The sequence below is a fragment of the Crocodylus siamensis genome, chromosome 1 (genome assembly GCF_052110815.1).
Source record: "Crocodylus siamensis isolate JL-2025a chromosome 1, ASM5211081v1, whole genome shotgun sequence".
NCBI lineage: Eukaryota > Metazoa > Chordata > Crocodylia > Crocodylidae > Crocodylus > Crocodylus siamensis.
Genome location: NC_143395.1, coordinates 86,892,782 through 86,909,828, shown reverse-complemented (window position 1 = coordinate 86,909,828; position 17,047 = coordinate 86,892,782). Strand labels below are relative to the sequence as shown.

General features: G+C 46.0%; 1 protein-coding gene across 4 annotated transcripts in view; it reads left to right on the top strand.

Moving 5' to 3' along the window:
• Nucleotides 1-17,047, top strand: part of RTN4IP1 (reticulon 4 interacting protein 1) — a 59,817-nt gene that overhangs the window by 25,998 nt on the left and 16,772 nt on the right. For 2 of the 4 annotated variants that reach the window (XR_016441140.1, XM_090037396.1), the window contains exons 1-4: nucleotides 32-503; nucleotides 6,008-6,159; nucleotides 6,946-7,014; nucleotides 7,247-7,371. Coding sequence is in view for 3 of the 4 variants with exons in the window: in XM_090037396.1 (XP_089893522.1) it covers nucleotides 251-503; nucleotides 6,008-6,159; nucleotides 6,946-7,014; nucleotides 7,247-7,371 (599 nt within the window). In the remaining variant the exon portion in view is untranslated. Of the gene's footprint in view, nucleotides 1-29; nucleotides 504-6,007; nucleotides 6,160-6,945; nucleotides 7,015-7,246; nucleotides 7,372-17,047 lie in introns of those variants that run through there. The other 2 variants (XM_090037415.1, XM_090037401.1) reach the window with 2 other exon arrangements.

Below are 17,047 nucleotides of genomic sequence, written 5' to 3'. Positions count from 1 at the left end.
AGGTGGAGGAGTGGGGGGAGCAATCTAGGGGTTGTAGCTGCGGGCGGGCGCGGCAAGGAGACTGGGGGCGGGTGGGCGTGTGGCGTGTTTCAGGGGTGTGATGGGCAGGTGCTCGCTCGTGTAGCTCCTGGCGGGGGCGCTTCTACCACTTTTTCCCTTCGTTCATTTTTTTTTGTAGGCTTCCCTGAGCAGCCCTAGCACAGTTCACAACCTCCCCTATCCCCCAGCACACGCAGGTGCAGGGCCCACGATGCTGTACCCCACGCCTCTGCTGTGCAGGGCAGCGCCTGCCCGCCTGCTCCTGGGCCCCGGCTGCTCCCGATGGCTCAGCCTGTCGTGCCCGAGGCAGGTGGTCATGCCAGCCTGGGTCATCAACCGCTACGGACAGAACAACGTGCTGCGGTTGGCCAATAACATGCTGCTCCCCTTCATCCGCCTCCCCAACGAAGTCATCATTCGCGTCCACGCCGCCAGCCTCAATCCTATCGATGTTAACATGAGAAGTAAGCGGAGGTTCGGTTGGGGTCGGGATGGCGGCGTGTTTGTGCCGTTGACTGCCCAAAGGTGGTTTCAGAGCCCTTGTAACTGCTTAAGCCATTTTGTTGTGAGCTCCTGGGGGCAGGTGGCCACGCTAGGCACGCTTCCAGCTCTAAGAGACTTTTTAATTGGGACTGTTTTGAAAGATGCTGCTTTGTGTGCATTGTGGGAAGGCCCCCTAGAAGAACTTATTTTCAGAAATTGTGTGCGGTTTGGGGATGTCACCCCCAGTTTTAACTGGGGTTGACAGCAAGACTGATGACCAGTGAGACTATTCCGTTCACAACTTGAAAACTGTATTAGGATATACGGTAGCAATGACTTGTTTGCATTAATAAGGACAGTGCTTATGTAGCCTTGGATTCAAGGGAAAACGGGTCCGCTGCCTAGGCTTCTCTGCTTCCTTGGAGACCATCACTATTTGGTTCCTCTTTTTCACTGAGCTTTGGAGCTTGCACAGTTTAAGCACAATTTTATACTTTACACAGGGTTTTCCATATTCGGTTATGCTTTGGAGCTACACCAATCCTTTTCCACTTCCCTGTGTTATGTTAGCGCACCCTATCACTATCTACAGACCATGGTCAACTTATGTCATTGCTGCTTGAGTCAAGCTCAGATCAGGTTGTGACAGCCTATGTTACCCATGGCCCTTGCTACGCATGGCTTACAATGCATGTACAGCCTACAGGGAAAGGGGAGGGAGTCTGTTTCAACTTACTCTCCTATGTCTGAACCAAATTAGTTGGGCTGGTATTCAAGGTACTACTAGAAACTGATTCCTGTCCTTTGCAGATTTGAAAGTCCTGTGTTACTCTCATCTCTTCATTAGCTGCATGATCACAGTGGGATTCATTTGCAGCTCAATTTTTAAGTGCATTTCCAAGCTGGTTCTCATGGATCACCAGCAGAATACTGAGCTCTACTAGGAAACACTGACCATTCCTAACTCCCTCTTAGTTGTCTTGTGTGGCTGAGTCCCCAAACTGTCAAATTCTACTGTTTCTTGTCCTTCATTTCTCCCTCATTTCCTGTTGCATGGGACCCTTAGTAGTCACTGTGAACAGCATTCAAGGCTGTTCAGCCAGCACATGTAATAGCTTTTTCTATAGTAAGAATATAAGAATTGCCATTGACTGGGTCAGGCAATAGGTCCAGCTTGCCCAGTATCCTGTCACACAGCACTCCCCATCCATGGCCCCACCAACGCCCAGGACCTCCTGGCCCTGGTCAAATTGGTTGTGTACCTGACTAGGAAGGAGGCTTTGGCCAGGAGGGTCCCAGGAGATGATGGGGCTCTTTTCCTTACCCTACTTCACTCCTGTCTCCAAGCAGAGCATCACTGGGCTGTGTCTGCTGGCTCCTTGGACTCATTTGAGGGCCAGTGGGCACTGTCCAGTGTACTCTGCTCAGTGTCCCCTCTTGACACTCTTATTTTGAACCTCTGATCAGCTTCCTATCCCCATGTTGTTTTCCTTTTTATTATTTGTCCCAAGAGATCTGTTGTCCCCTTTTTCTGTAGCCTTTGTGCCTGAAGGAGGCTAACAAGAAACTTGGTGGGCTGGGCCCACATGATTTAAAAGGGTGACAAATAGGCCTGTCACACAGCACTCCCTGGCCGTGGCCCAACCAAGACCCGGGACCTCCTGGTCAACCTCCTCGTGGGCTTGGCTAAGCTGGCTATATACTGATGGGCTCTGGCCAGTAGAGTCCCCAGGGACTGTGGGGCCACTTTCCTTGTTCTACTTGGTTCCTGCCTCCGGGCAGAGTATCACTGGACGGTGTTCACTTGCTCCTTGTACTCATTTGAGGAGTGGGTGCTGTGGCCTGGTATGGTCTGCTTGGTGTCCCCCTGGACACACTAGTTATTAACCTTTGGCTTCAGTCCCTGTTTTGTTACCATTTGTCTCTAGTACTCAGTTGTTGTTTTGTCAGTAGCCTCCCTGTCTAAGGGAGGCTAATAGTTTACCTGATGGGCCTAGAGCAGGGAAGGGCAATTATTTCAGCTGGAGGGCCACTTAATAAGTTCTGGTAAGTTGTGGAGGGCTGCAAGAGTAGCCCTGCCCTTTCACAGGTGCCCTGCTCCCTGGTCACCATCTTGGGTCTGGAAGTCCCACCCTTAACCCTTTATCTTTGCCACTAGAAGCCCTTCCTCTTGCCCCTGAAAGTACTCCTTTTGGCAGGTGGGGATGCCATTTGAACCAGAAAAAAAATGCTATGGTAGGTATTTGACTTAGTATGATTTGTTTTTATTACAAAAAATATTTTTGTCATGATTTGTGTAGTGTGTACGTAGAGGTGACTGCAAAATACATCAAAAATAAAGCCTTACTCTTGTATTTTGTGCATGGGTGCGTGTGTGGGGTGTGATTGGGTTAGAGGGGTGTGTGTGTGTGTGTGTGGTTTCTGAGGGGGTGTGGCTGTGTATGTTGGGGTTGTGGGGGCAGTGTGTGTTTGTGGGGTGTGAGTAAGGGTAGAGAGGTATGGGGACCTCTGCACACTTCCTGCCCCCTGTATGCCCCATGGCACACAGCCCCTGCTGACTGCAGCAGCAGCAGGTGGGGGTGCTCGTGGCACTGCTGCTCAGTGGTGCACAGCTCTGGTTAGCACAGTGCACGGTCGAAGGAGTGCAGCCTGCCCAGCCCACCTCTATCGCGCGGAGCTCTTCACAGCACGTGTGCAGCTCCTGGCATCCATGCGCCACCGGGGGAAGTCCCGTGCAATGGAGCCAGCTCCCTTCCCCATGTGCAGCTGCCAGGACTCCACCAGAAATGGATGGGGAGTGCCACATTCTGCTTCTGTGGTGGCAGGGCGCAGTGAAGGCAGCCAGCTCCATCATGCAGGACTTCCCCCAGTGGTGCACAGGTGCTGGGAGCTTTGGGTGCATAAAATGGAGCTCCATGCAATAGAGGTGGGCTGGCCTGGCTGCACTCATTGCTGTCGTATGTAGCACTGGCCGGAGCCACGTGCTGCTGGGTGGCAGTGCCATGAGCATCCTCAGGGCCCCGTCTGCTGCTGCTGCTGCCACTGGCAAGGGCTGCGCACGATGGGGGGGAAGTATGTGGGGGATCCCCCCCACACACACAGACCCTGCCCACCACAGCTCCAGGCTCCTGCTGCCGTCCTGGGTGTGGGCTCCCACCAGCCCCATGCTTCTCACCCTTGCCCAGCTGCAGCTCCTCCTTCTACCCCTGCTGCTTCCTGGAGTGAGTGCTGCAGCAGGAAGAAAAGTAGAAACTGCTGGAGGCCAGAGAAGCTGAGCAGATCTCCCTGTGGCTGCTGCAGCCCCACCCAGAAGCTATCCGCTGGGTGGGCCAGGCCCTTCCACACATCAGAGTGGGGGTGAGATGCATGGGCTGGGCGAGTTGCAATTAATAGGTGGGTGCCCCTGGGCCTGATGAAATTATCTAGAGGGCTAGATTTTGCCCGCCCCTGGCCAAGGCGTGCAATCCTGCAAGGGAACAAATAGGCCTATGTCACACAAAGTCACAGAGTAAAGGCTGACAGGAAGAGTGAACTGGGTATAACCAGGGTTTTAACTCTAGGTATAACATCACCTCTGTTCCTCTCATTTGCAGCCTCTGGCATATTTAACAGTTTAGCTACTGTTGGCCTCAAATCCAGGTTCAGAAATGCCAATAAATAAACAAACACAAAACTTCCAAATCCCAGGTTATTCACAGGGAAAAGTGATTTGCACATTTCAGATGTTGACCGTGGTGTCTGGAGAGGGGAATTGGAGGAGCTTTCTCTTTATTTAAACAACAAGCAAATAAAACATTATAAAACGATTATTTGCATGGTATCACTTGTTAGGAGTCACAGGAGCTTCATGTTGGCACAGCCTCCAGTATGCAGAATTCAGGAGGACTCTGGGTGGATTAGGGGTCTTTCTACATGAAGCTCATTGGAAGACTAGGCTTATAGTTGTGTGGGAAGGGGGTGGGAGGCTAAAGCTATTCAGAACTACTGCAAATAAATTGTGATGGTGTCCAGTTTTGCAGCAGCTATGGTCTGAGTAGTTTCACTGTCTTCCTTATCTCTGGCATCAACAGCTGTGGGATTGAGCTGTATATCAACAGGTGTTTAACTGTAGAAGGATAAATTAGGAAATCCTGTCATCTTGAGAAAATCAAGGATTATCAGTAAGAGCCATGCTATAATGTTTTACATTTAGGCTTGTTCCTTTAAGCTTCTTTATAATACTGCACTAGAAAGATGGTGATTCCTTCTTTTTCTGTGACTGTTAATGTTTAACATTTTCACATAGACGCCTCCTGAATGTTTCAGGAGGAGTGCTTCTGAGTAATTGTTGGACCACTACAAAATGGTTAGTCCACAGTGCAGGATTATGGTTTTGTGCTTAGCGTGTGATTGCAAAAGTGGCAGCTCATTTAAATCTCCATTTAATAAGCAATGAGCAATCGTAGCTCCATTTTAGTAAAGGTAATGTACTAGAAACTGATTTCTGTCCTTCACAGATTTGAAAGTTCTGTGTCATTCTCAGGTTAAGGCCACAAGTGATTTGCATAATCTCATGCATTAACCAGTGCATGACTATGTAATATTCCCTCCCCATGGACAGGAGGAAAGTAGAGTACAGATCTCCTGAATCTTTAACTACAGAATATTAATAGAAAAATGTGGAGAAAATGAAGTGTTATTTTGTCTCATGTCAAATTGTTCATTTTTATTGTCACGGAGCAAGAAGATCTGTTAATGTAGTGTCTATAACCATATTGTAAATTGCTAAGTTTTATGAACTTTTCTGGTTTTATACATACCAGGTGCATCTACACGTGCAGTTAGGGTGAAGAAATGTACAATGGCACAGTTTATGCTGGAGTTTATATTTCCTAGGTGCACATTGAACTATGGTGGAGCAGCCCCAAACTAGCATGAGGCCCAGAGGGATCAGTTCCAGGCTCCAGGTGGTGGAGGGGCTGGCTGGGGCATGAGGGTGCTACAGTGTGGAGCTAGCCAGCTGGCAATCCCTGCTCTATAGCACCCTTGTGCCTCAGCCAGCCCTGCTCACTGTCTACATGTGCATTGTGGTGGTGTAAATTACTCCACTGTATAATAGTGCTTGTTCCAGACATTACTAACCTACAGCAGAGTTAATTAATTTACTGCGCTCTAATATGGGCACTATGTAGATGGTGACACTTTTAATGTGGAGCTAATTAGCCATCTCCACAGTAAAGGACATGTAGATGTACCCACTGTGCACCAGACAGGACAAAAGAAGTATTCAAAAGTTAAGTTTGATACTAATTTATGTGAACTTTTCAAAAATATATATTCAGATTGTTTTGCTTGTTTCTGATACTACAGACATGAGAACATTTTTAGAACTGTTTAAAATATTTTTTTTGGTTTTGCATTATGTAAAGACTAAACAACTTTCTAATCTGATTTGTTCAGTTAATATCTGAACAGATTATATCTTTGTTAAATCTATATTTCATAGGTGGTTATGGAGCAGCTGCTTTAAATATAAGACGGGATCCTTTGAAGATCAAAACCACGGGAAATGAGTTCCCACTAATACTTGGTCGCGATGTCTCTGGTGTAGTTATGGAATGTGGACTCAGTGTGTCGTGTTTCAAACCTGGTGATGAGGTGAATAACCAGTCCCATTTTTCCTGTCTTTGTGTGTAACGGAATGTAACAACATCTCCATTAGTAGTTCTTTTCTTTGCAAATATTTTTTTCTTGTCTGTCTATAACCCACATGAGAACTTTGGGGCAGTAATTTACTTCCGACTCCCTCCTAGTTCTTTGAAAAATGTTCAAATTTTCTCCATTTGCTAGCACTAGTTACTTCATTTCTTTTTTATTCGGGTCCATTTCAGCTTGCAAATTTTAAAATCCATCAGAGCTACCTATATTTTAAAAAAAAATGCCTAAAAGTTGCTACATCTTGTTTGATGCTAGTATTTTCACAGGAAATTTCTCTTGAGTATCTTTACCTACCCCAGAGATTTTACAATTATTAGGTAATAACCAACAAAATTTAGAGCCCCATAAAAATCCTGGTATGATTTGTTCTAACTTTCCTTTTTTATTGGAACTTATGTTGTGTTTTCAAGTACTTGTATCAGCTTAAGGGAACTACTGAATGTAATCTGCTTTCTTCAGAAAGAGTATATTGTACACAGTACAGCATGTCTTATTTTTATTGGCCATCTGTCCTATGTTTTTCTGTAATATCTTTATTTTTAAGAGAGCAAGTGAAACCTTTTAGTCGAGATGGATATAGAAAAACTGGCATTTTGGTTAACGACTATATATTTAATCTAGAATGAAGTTGTTCAGGAGAGAGATTTTTGCCATGAGGGAGACTTGGCTGTAGATGCAATATAAAGAAAACAGAAGAAATTGAAATATTTTTCCCTGTGTTTTTAGGTATGGGCAGCAATTCCTCCATGGAAACAAGGCACTTTATCAGAGTTCGTTGTAGCTAGTGGAAATGAGGTAACCAGACAAAAGTTTGGAAATACTGGCAAAATAATAGACGCTATTGGTTCTTGCAAACCTCACATAAATAGCTATTCTGCAATTTTTAGGTTTTTTTTCTCATGTATTTAGCTTTTTAAAACCTAGTTATCTTGACAGCTGATACTCAGTAAAATGCATCTGCTGCTTCTTTGTAGCTCACAAATGTATCATTCCTTGTGGTTTAGTCACAACTTACCCTCTGCTTTAGGTGTCTCTCAAACCCAAGGGTCTCAGTCATACAGAAGCTGCTGCCTTGCCATATGTTGGCCTTACAGCATGGTCTGCAATGAACCAAACTGGGGGACTGAACCAGAACAACTGTGCTGGGAAACGGTAGGTGACTTCTCCTCCTGATACCTTTGCAATGAATATTTTGTGTTTGGACTGAGATGTCATTGATTTTTGTCTTCCAAAGTTATATAAAAAAATAGACTTATAGAATCTTTATAGACTGGGCTGCAAAACTTTTGAACTTGTATTACTTTGGTAAAGGCGCACGTAGAGGGGTGTTAGCTGTATTAGTCTGAAGTCAGGCAGAATAACGGTGCACGTGTCTGGAAATTTACCAGCCTAATTCAGAGACTTGTACCTCTACTCTGACAAGCAGTCCTGTTAATTTAAATGTAGTTGTTTGCTTATGGAGAATTTGAAGGATTAGATCCAGGAGTGTTTTAATAGGGAGTGGGTTTTCCTCACCTTTTTGCTTCCTTTCAAACACCAGCAAAATCCATCAAATGCTTACACACATTCTTAACCCTGTTTCCATGAGCAGCCCTATTAAAGTCAATTGGTTACTGATATGAAGAAGATCAAGCATGTGCTTGTGTTTGCATGGTCTTGTCCTTTTTTGTGTTGTAGGGATACTCACATATTTGTTCCACTACAGGGATTACCTTGGCAACTTGCAGTGAGGCTTAATCAGAATCCTGCAGAACAGATTGCTTCCATTCTCATCTGTAGTATGGCTATGCGGCTTGTTCAGGTTACAGGTTCCTGCCTGCAGGGCACCAGCTCAGGAAGGAAGGTAGAAGAGAAGGGGGTGGGGGTGAGCGGGAAGAACACAAGATTAAGAGCCAAGTCAAATAGAAAACTTTAGACCATTTATCAACCTGCTGCTGTGATAGGGGCAGGTGGAGGGCAAAGGAGAAAAAAGTATTGAAAAATTGAAGGAGAAGTTTTTTTTTGGGGGGGGGGGGGTTCCCTCCCTTCTGATGAAAACTCCAGGTATTGTGGCCTACTGGCCAGTTTGTATAAATACCTGCAAGAAGCAAGGCACTTGTAACAGAAATGTGAAAAAGAATAAAAATGATGAAGAATGAAATATAATCACCAGAACTATTATGCTGCTTCCAGAATTTAGAACCCAAATAATGAATGATCCAACAGTAGAACTGTACTTGTCTGACCTCCTTTTATCATGGAGTATTACGGTTTTAATGCAGCATATTGCAGAGGACATTGGATTTAATGAAAAATTTTCATCCAATTCCTTGGAAGCTATTTAAGTAACTGGCTGTTGCATGCCATGGTAAATTTCATCATGAAAATATAAGGCAAATGTTTGTTCTAAAGGTCAACTACATTTTGAGAAACTAAATTACTCTTTGAAATTGCTTCAACTTTGATGTCATTGATTTTAATCTGAAGTAAATGGTAGAACTTTAGGCTTATCTTGCTCTTTATTTTTATTTTGATGTTTTAAAATATTTTTCTTACTATATGTTAATAGTTTAAATTAACTTAAAGAAATGCTAAAATGTTAAAAAAGACTCTTACCTGTATTCCAGATAACTTCTAATAAGAAGTCAAAACTAAACAATTTCTATTTTATGTACATTGTTTTTTCTGCTTGAATCTGCAGTTCCTTTTATGTTTCCAGTCACTGTTTGAACACACTATTATTGCTCTGAAAAATACTTATATTCATCTGTCATTTACACCTATGCTCTTAAGTAATATAAGATATGTGAATCCATGAATGGTTTCCAGTCTATAGCATTTGGATTGCAGACATTGCAAAGGAGTGTTTGTGGGACTTGTTTTTAACTGTTTCCTGTGGGATTCAGACAAATTATACAGAAACTGAAGTGTTTCTTGTTGATCCTAGTTTTTCTAAAAGCTTGCTTTTACATACATTACTTTTCTCCTTTCCTTACAGCATAACACTATTGTAATATGGGTTGTTAAATCATGTGTTCAAGTCCTTGAAATAATTTTCAAATACACTTAGTAGTAAATATCCACTAATTTTATTGCTTCAAGCACATCAGCATGCATGCATGCCTCTGTGTGAGTGTGTGTGTAATTTTCTTCTGAAAGAACATCTAGTCCTTTGGGCAGTAATTATGTAGTGTTGTAATTCCTAGGGGAAGGTGGTAGTTAGGACATGGACTAAAGGCAAAGAGTTAGCTGGAAAGAGACCAGGCCAGCATTATTAATCTTATTGTGTTTTGTTCCATTCTGAAATCAACAAACTGATTCTGACCTGTGATGTATGTAAAAAAATGTCTGCATATGCACATGCATCTGTATCTGCTTTTACAAGGTTCAAAGCAACATATGTATCCAAATCGATCCAAATGGCTCCTGTCTCCAGTTTCACATCAGCTTCCCTTCATTTCTACTTGAAATATCCCATGCTTGGTATACTTTATTGTAGTGTGCTTGAGCAGTGAAGAACTTCATTTCCCTATTGTTCAGAGTGGTTTTTATGAGCCAGACTTTGCTGTTCTCTGCTGCTTGTGACACTTATGTGAATGAGGGTCCCTTTGTCACTAAAACGAGGGTATGTTTAAGCTTTAGAGAGTACTGAGCTAAATACCCTGCTACTATACAGCATATTTCTAAAAGATTAATCATCTGGCACCAGAATGTTTCTGGATTGGTATTCACTATGTAAGCAAATGTTTTTTATCAAGGGAGAATTGATTCAGTATTTCATAGATTGAAATGCACAAGAAGGAAGTATATTAAGATATTAGTTATGTAAACTGCTTCAGCTCAGTCTTTGCATTTTCTTATCACAAGAAATGCTATGAAAATATTTTTTGGATACGTTTCATTTTAGTTTATGTTCTCTCAATTACTCTGCACAAAAATGGAGATTAAATGCCTAGCTTCTCTATACACATTATATTAGGAATAATTTGCTATAATGGATGAAATCTCTGAAAAGCTTTCATAGTTTCATAGTTTGTAGGGTCGGAAGGGACCTGAGCAGATCGAGTCCAACCCCCTGTCATGGCAGGAAAGAGAACTGGGGTCAAACAACCCCAGCAAGTTGTTTGTCTAGCCTTGTCTTAAAGACCTCCAGGTAGGAGCAAGCACCACTTTGCTTGGAAGTTGGTTCCAGATCCTAGCCGCCCTGACAGTGAAGTAGTGCCTCCTGATGTCTAATCTGAATCTAGCCTCTGCCAGCTTGTGACCATTATTACTAGTCACTCCTGGCAGTGCTCGGGGGAACAGGGTCTCCTACAATGCCTGCTGGTCCCCTCTGACTAGCTTGTAACAGGCCACTAGATCCCCGCTCACCCTTCTTTTGTGGAGGCTGAACAGGTTCAGGTCCCTGAGTCTCTTCTCAGAGGGCCTACCCTGCTGCTCCCTGACCATGCAAGTGGCCCTCTTCTGGACCCTCTCCATGTTGTCCACATCCCTTCTGAAGTGCGGCGCCCAGAACTGGACCCAGTACTCCAGCTGCGTCCTGACCAGTGCCACATAGAGGGGGAGTATCACCTCCTTGGACCTGCTCGAGATGCATTTGTGGATGCATGACAAGGTATGGTTGGCCTTCCTGACTGCATCCCCACACTGCCGGCCCATGTTCATCTTGGCATCAGTGATGATTCCCAAGATCCTTTTCTGCCTCTGCACTGACGAGAAGGGAGTTCCCCAGCCTGTAGGTATGGTGCTGGTTCTTTCTCCTGAGGTGCATCACCTTGCACTTGTCAGTGTTGAAGCCCATCCTATTCTCATCCGCCCACCCCTGTAACCTGTCTAGGTCCGATTGTAGCCTATTCCTTCCTTCTAGTGTGCCCACATCCCCCCACATCTTAGTGTCATAAGCAAATTTGAACAGGGTGCTTTTTATCCCCTTGTCCAAGTCACTGATGAAAATGGTGAACAGTGCAGGCCCGAGGACCGAGCCCTGGGGGACCCCGTTGCCCATATCCCTCCAGGTTGAAAATGCCCCATCTACCACCACTCTCTGGGTGCGGCCCTCCAGCCAGTTAGCGACCCATTTGACTGTGTAGGTGTCGACACCACAGTCCCCCAGTTTTTTTAATGAGAATGGGGTGAGAGACAGTGTCGAAGGCCTTCCTGAAGTCCAGAAACACTACATCCACTGCTACCCCTGCATCTAAGGATTTGGTGACCGGGTTGTAGAAGGCCACCAGGTTGGTCTGACAGGACCTGCCTCTGAACCCGTGTTGGTTGCCCCTAAGCATAATCTCCCCTGCTGGCCCCTCATGGACTTGTGCCAGGATAATTCTCTCAAAAAGCTTACCCAGGATCGAAGTAAGACTAACTGGCCTATAGTTTCCCGGGTTCTCCTTCCTCCCTGCCTTTTTTGAAGATGGGAACCACATTGGCCCTCTTCCAGTCCTCTGGCGCCAGACCAGAGCACCATGAGTACTCGTACAGCCATGCCAGGGGTCCCACAATGACCTCTGCTAATTCCCTCAGCACTCTGGGGTAGAGAGCATCAGGACCAGCTGATTTAAATACGTCCAGTCCCTCCAGAAGTTCCCTGACTAGATCCTCACTGACCCTTGGCCTAGGTGCGCCTCCCCTGGGCTCTGAGGGGGTCCTGGTGGGGGCCTGATCTGGTCCCTGCTCAGGAAAATGGAGGCAAAAAGTCATTAAATAAGTTAGCTTTGTCGTCTGGTGTGACGACCAGATTTCCTAGCGTGTCTTGCAGGGGCCCCACGTTACCCAGTACCTTTTTTTCACTCCCTATGTATTTAAAAAATGACTTCTTGTTGTCCTTGATCTGGGTAGCTAGTCGCAGTCCCAACTCTGCCTTAGTCTTCCTGACCACCCCCCTGCAGCCCTGAGCAACCTCTCTGGGGATGGCCCCTCCCTTCCATTGGGTGTGCACCTCCTTTTTAGGTAGGAGACATTCCTGGATGCTGTTGGTGAGCCATGGGGGCTTTTGCACCCTCCTGCCCCCTTTGATCTGTGTTGGGATTACCTCCCTTTGGGCTTGGAGGACCGTTTCCTTAAGGAGCGACCACTCTTCTTGGACGCCTGGCTCCCCTCCCCTCCGGGACCTCAGTGCTTCCCTGACTATTCTCCTTAGCTCATTGAAGTCCACCCTCCTGAAATCAAGGGCTGCTGCCTTGCTGTAGGCCTTTGCCACCTTGCGCTGGATGGTGAATACACTTTAGTTAAGTGTACATCTAGTCTATGCCTTAATCTTATCTGGCTGGTTCCCTCAAATTTGTACCAGTTGTTGATATTCTATGTAAAATAATAGGCCAGGATTTTCAATGTCATTTTATCTCTGCTGGCCTGAGTGGGGGAGGGGAGAGATGCAGAATTTCTCACACTGCCCCCTAGCCTTAGCATTGTCCCAGGCAGCCTCAGGGCTGAAGGTGGCTGCAGAGGACCTCATAGTGTCCAGGGAAGAAGTAGCATTGTTTAATTTGTGCTGCCAAAATCATTACAAAAGGATCAGAATGAAGGTGAGAATCTGATCTTAAATATTTAAGAAGCTTGCAGTTCCATTCCTTTAAAAATCATTCAAGTATGTTTGCCATCAGACAGCATTTTTAGTTCCCCCCGGTTAAGATCCACTGTTTTCCTCACTAGAGTTTGGAGAAAGCTGTAAAGAGTTGAACATGCATTTTTTTTAAATCGGGACCTAAAGAGAAATATTTCCATGTAAGTTGAGGACTTATGTTTTTGGGTCTGCATCAGCAAGGGTTATCTTTTTATTCCAGAAGTCCCTTTGTGTACTTATGGATGGAAAGAACTCTGGAGTTTTTTTTTTGGTAACACAAGATCTAGCAACTGTCAAACCTTTTAATCTGTTTGGGTCTTCCTGGCACATGGGCTATGTACAGATATTTAAGTTTCAGACATTCAGGTTTTTTTTCCCAGAGCAAAAATGGATGCTCTGGAAGAAAAATAACCCTGGAATAAGTAGGAGGGACTCCTGGGAGACTGAATGTCTGCATGCTTTCCCTAAACTTAATTCTTCCTGGGGACCAGAAGGAGTGGAGCAAGGGGAAAGACTTTCATGCCTTCCAGAGATCAGAGTTACCTGGTCTTGAGAAGGAATTGGAGTGGGGGAGGAGGAGCTGCTCCTGCCTTTCCTGTAGTTTGGGAAAGGAGAGGAGCAGCTGGCAAAGTTCCCAATGTGAGAAGCTTTGCTGCATGGCTCCCTCCCCGCGGCTGCTGGAACCCAGGAGCATTAGGGAGCAGCAAAGTTCTCAGTGTGAGAAGTAGACAAGGGCTTTGCCCTGCTGCTTGGTCTGCTCAGCTCCAAGTGGGAGCCAAGTGCAGGGGGTGCTGCTGTCTTCTGTTGGCTCCCCCTTGCCTGCTGAGCAGCATGGGGGGATGCAAGGGGAGAACCAAGCTGGGGAAAGGGGCTCAGGAAGGCTCTCCATGGGGTAGTGGGGTAAAGCCTCTGCCCACTGTTTACACCGGACTCCCAGCTGTTTGGACCTGGCAGGGAGGTTACCCCACTACTTTGTCCACTCAGTTCCCCTCACCAGGAGCTAAGTGCAGGGAGCAGCACTGCGAGCCCTGCTGCTTGCTTCTCGCACCTGCGTTCCAGGAGTGAAAAGCAAGTGGAGTTTTCCCCTTGCTGCTCCCTCCTCGTTGCTCCCTGAGAGAGGGAGCAGAGTGAAGGAGCAGCTGCTCCCCTTCTCTCTCCAGCTGGTCTGGGAGAGGAGGAGAATGGTGAGGCACAACTTCCAGCGCCTTCATAGATTGTAAGGGGCTGGAAGGGACCTTGCAGATCATTGGGTCCAGGCCCCCCCACTCTAGGCAGGAAGACAACTGGGGTTAGGTGACCCCAGTGAGGCCACTGTCTAGCCTCCTCTTGAAAACCTCCAAGGTAGGTGAATACACCACCTCTGGAGGGAGTTTATTCCGCAGTCCGGACACCCTGAGTTTTTCCTGGTATTAAGCCTGAAGCAGCCTTCCAGGGATTTATGTCCATTGGTTCTGGTCTTCCCCATGGGTGCCCTAGTGAACAGTTGTTCACCAAGCTCCTGATACACTCCTCTGATATAGCGGTAAGCTGCTATCAAGTCCTCTCTCCACCTTCTCTTAAGGCTAAAGAGGCCCAGGTTCCTCAGCCTTTCCTCGTATGGCTTGCCTTGCAAGTCCTTGATCATACGGGTGGCTCTTCTCTGGACCCTCAAGATTTTCCATGTCCTTATGGAAGTGCAGTGCCCAGAACTGGATGCAGTACTCCAACTGCGGTCTCACCGGTGCTGAAGACAGTGGGAGTATCGCTTCCTTAGTTTTACATGAGATGCATCGCTTGATGCATGCCAGTGTGTTGTTTGCCCTGCTGACTACTGCCTCGTGCTGATTGATGGCTCATATTCATGCGATGGTCAATCATTACCCATAGGTCCCTTTCAGCCGTGGTATAAGTCAAGCTGTCACCACCAAGCGTGTATGTATGTTGAGGGTTGTTTGCCCCCAGATGGAGCACCTTATACTCGGAAATGTTAAACTTCATCTGGTTCTGGTCTTCCCAACTCTCAAGCCTGTCCAGATCCACCTGTATCTGCAGCCTATCTTCTGATGTGACCACACTGCCCCATAACTTGATGTTGTCCACAAACTTGGCCAGTGAGCTTTTCACTCCCCCATCCAAATCATTGATAAAGATGTTGAAAAGCACCGGTCCAAGCATGAACCCCTAAGGGACACCACTGGGCAGTTTGCACCAGATCTGTTCATGAGAACTCTCTGGGTCCTACCCCGTAGCCAGTTTCCCACCCACTTGAACTGTTGAGCTGCTGAGCCCACAATCTTCCAGTTTTCCCACAAGGATTTTGTGGGATACTAGGATCAAAAACCTTTTGGAAGTCTAGGTATGTAACGTCTACCATGTCTCCCATATCCAGGTGGTGAGAGACCTGGTTGTAGGAGATGAGGTAAGACAAGACCTACCTGTGACAGCCATGCTGGCTGTCATTCAGAATCTTACCTTCCATGAGCATATTGCACATAGATTCTATAATGAGCTTTTCCAGGATTTTCCCTGTGTTGGAGGTTAGGCTGATTGGCCTGTATTTGCACGGGTCCTCTGTCTTCCCCTTCTTAAAGATGGGCACAATGTTGGCCCTCTTCCAGTCCTCATGGATTTCCCCCCCGTGTGCCAATTCTGAAAGAGCTTTGCCAGGGGTTCCATGACCTCAGCCAGCTCTTTCAGCACTCTCAGATGAAGTCCATCTGGTCCTGCTGATTTATAAATGTCTTTTCTAATTGGTATTGCACCCACTCAGCATCCACAGTGTCCTTGACTCCTGTAGTTAACCTAAACTCCGTCACCGCATTGGCTTTTCTTATCACTTCCCTACATGTCCTGGCCACTGTTGTAAAGTCCTCCTTGAGGGCCACCCCTAGCTTCCATTGTGCATACACCTCTTTTTCTTTTTTAAGAGGACTGCAATGTCCCTATTAAGCCAGGAGGGCTTGCCAGCCCTTCTGCTGCTTTTCCTCTTTGCAGGAACGGTTTTCTTTTGTGCTTTGAGGATTGTACCTGTGAGCAACAACCACTCTTTGTGCACCCCATTTGCCTTGCCTTTCTGGTCCCACATCGCCTCCCCTACTAATGTTCTGAGCCTGTCAAAGTCAGTATTTTTGAATTCCAGGACTTCAGTTCTGCTGGTTGATTTCTCGACCTTGCGGCAGATAGTGTGAACGATATGACCTAGCCAAGTGTTTCTCCCAATCTATGTCCGGGTAATTTGAAGTCACCCATGACAGCCAAGTCCCTTGCATGCATGGCGCGTGTCAGTTCTCGAGAGCACTACAGATCCAGCCTTCTGCAAGCCATGGAAGCGCCTGACTTGAGGAAGAGGCTGGGGGCTGTGTCTTGGTCCCGGAGAGGAGAGAAGAAGCTACTGCTGCTCCCTGCCTCTTGCCCAAGCTGGCTGCTGCTCTCCTTGGAGTAGGAGCTGGGGACTTTGCCCCAGTGCTCCCTCTGCTCTGCTCCTGAAGACTGGTAACAGAGTGGAGGAGACTGACTGCTCCCCGACCCTGTTCCCCAGAGTTCTGTCTGGGGCCGGTGCAGGGAGCCTTTCCTTGCTGCTCCAGTCCCCTTCTTCCCCCTACCCTGACCTGGAGGAGTGGCAGACACTGTTCCCCTCAGGATCACCCCTGTCTCAGGAAGGCACAGAGAGCAGGGGAGAGGGGGTAGCTGCAGACTGAATGTCTCCCAGGAGTATTTCTACTAGGGCAAACTTCTCAAAAGTTTCCCCCATTAGAAATGAATGTCTGTATGTGCCCATGGTAATGTAGAAATCTAAAGGTTTTCTCTGCATCTCTGAGGCAGAGAGAGCTGATTTTTGCAGAGAGAATATTTTCACCTCGCGTAGCTCAGGTGCTGATCCCAATCTAATAAGTCTAGCTGTTAAAGATTTAATAGAAAATATCTGGATGAAATTCCTAATTGCACTCAGTAGAGTTCTTCAGTGAAGTTTCATATCACTAAGTCTAGTTATATTTTACAACATATATAATACAGTTTATTTAGCAGTTCGCTGTGATGTATTTTTTTACGTGTAGTTGAAATTACTTCTTCTGCTTGTTCACAATAATTCTAACAGGTCATTCTGAGATGCAATATACTTCAATTTTGCCTTGTTCATTAACTGATTCTTAAAATGTAATGTTCTGCAAGGTCTCTCTCAAATGTAAGTGAAAACAAACAACATTCTGCTCTACTTAACATTTTTGTCCAGAAAAGAAACATGTTATCACTTGGGGTAGCCTCCAAATTTATTTGTGCCAACTCTACCATGTTATAAATTTTGTCTTA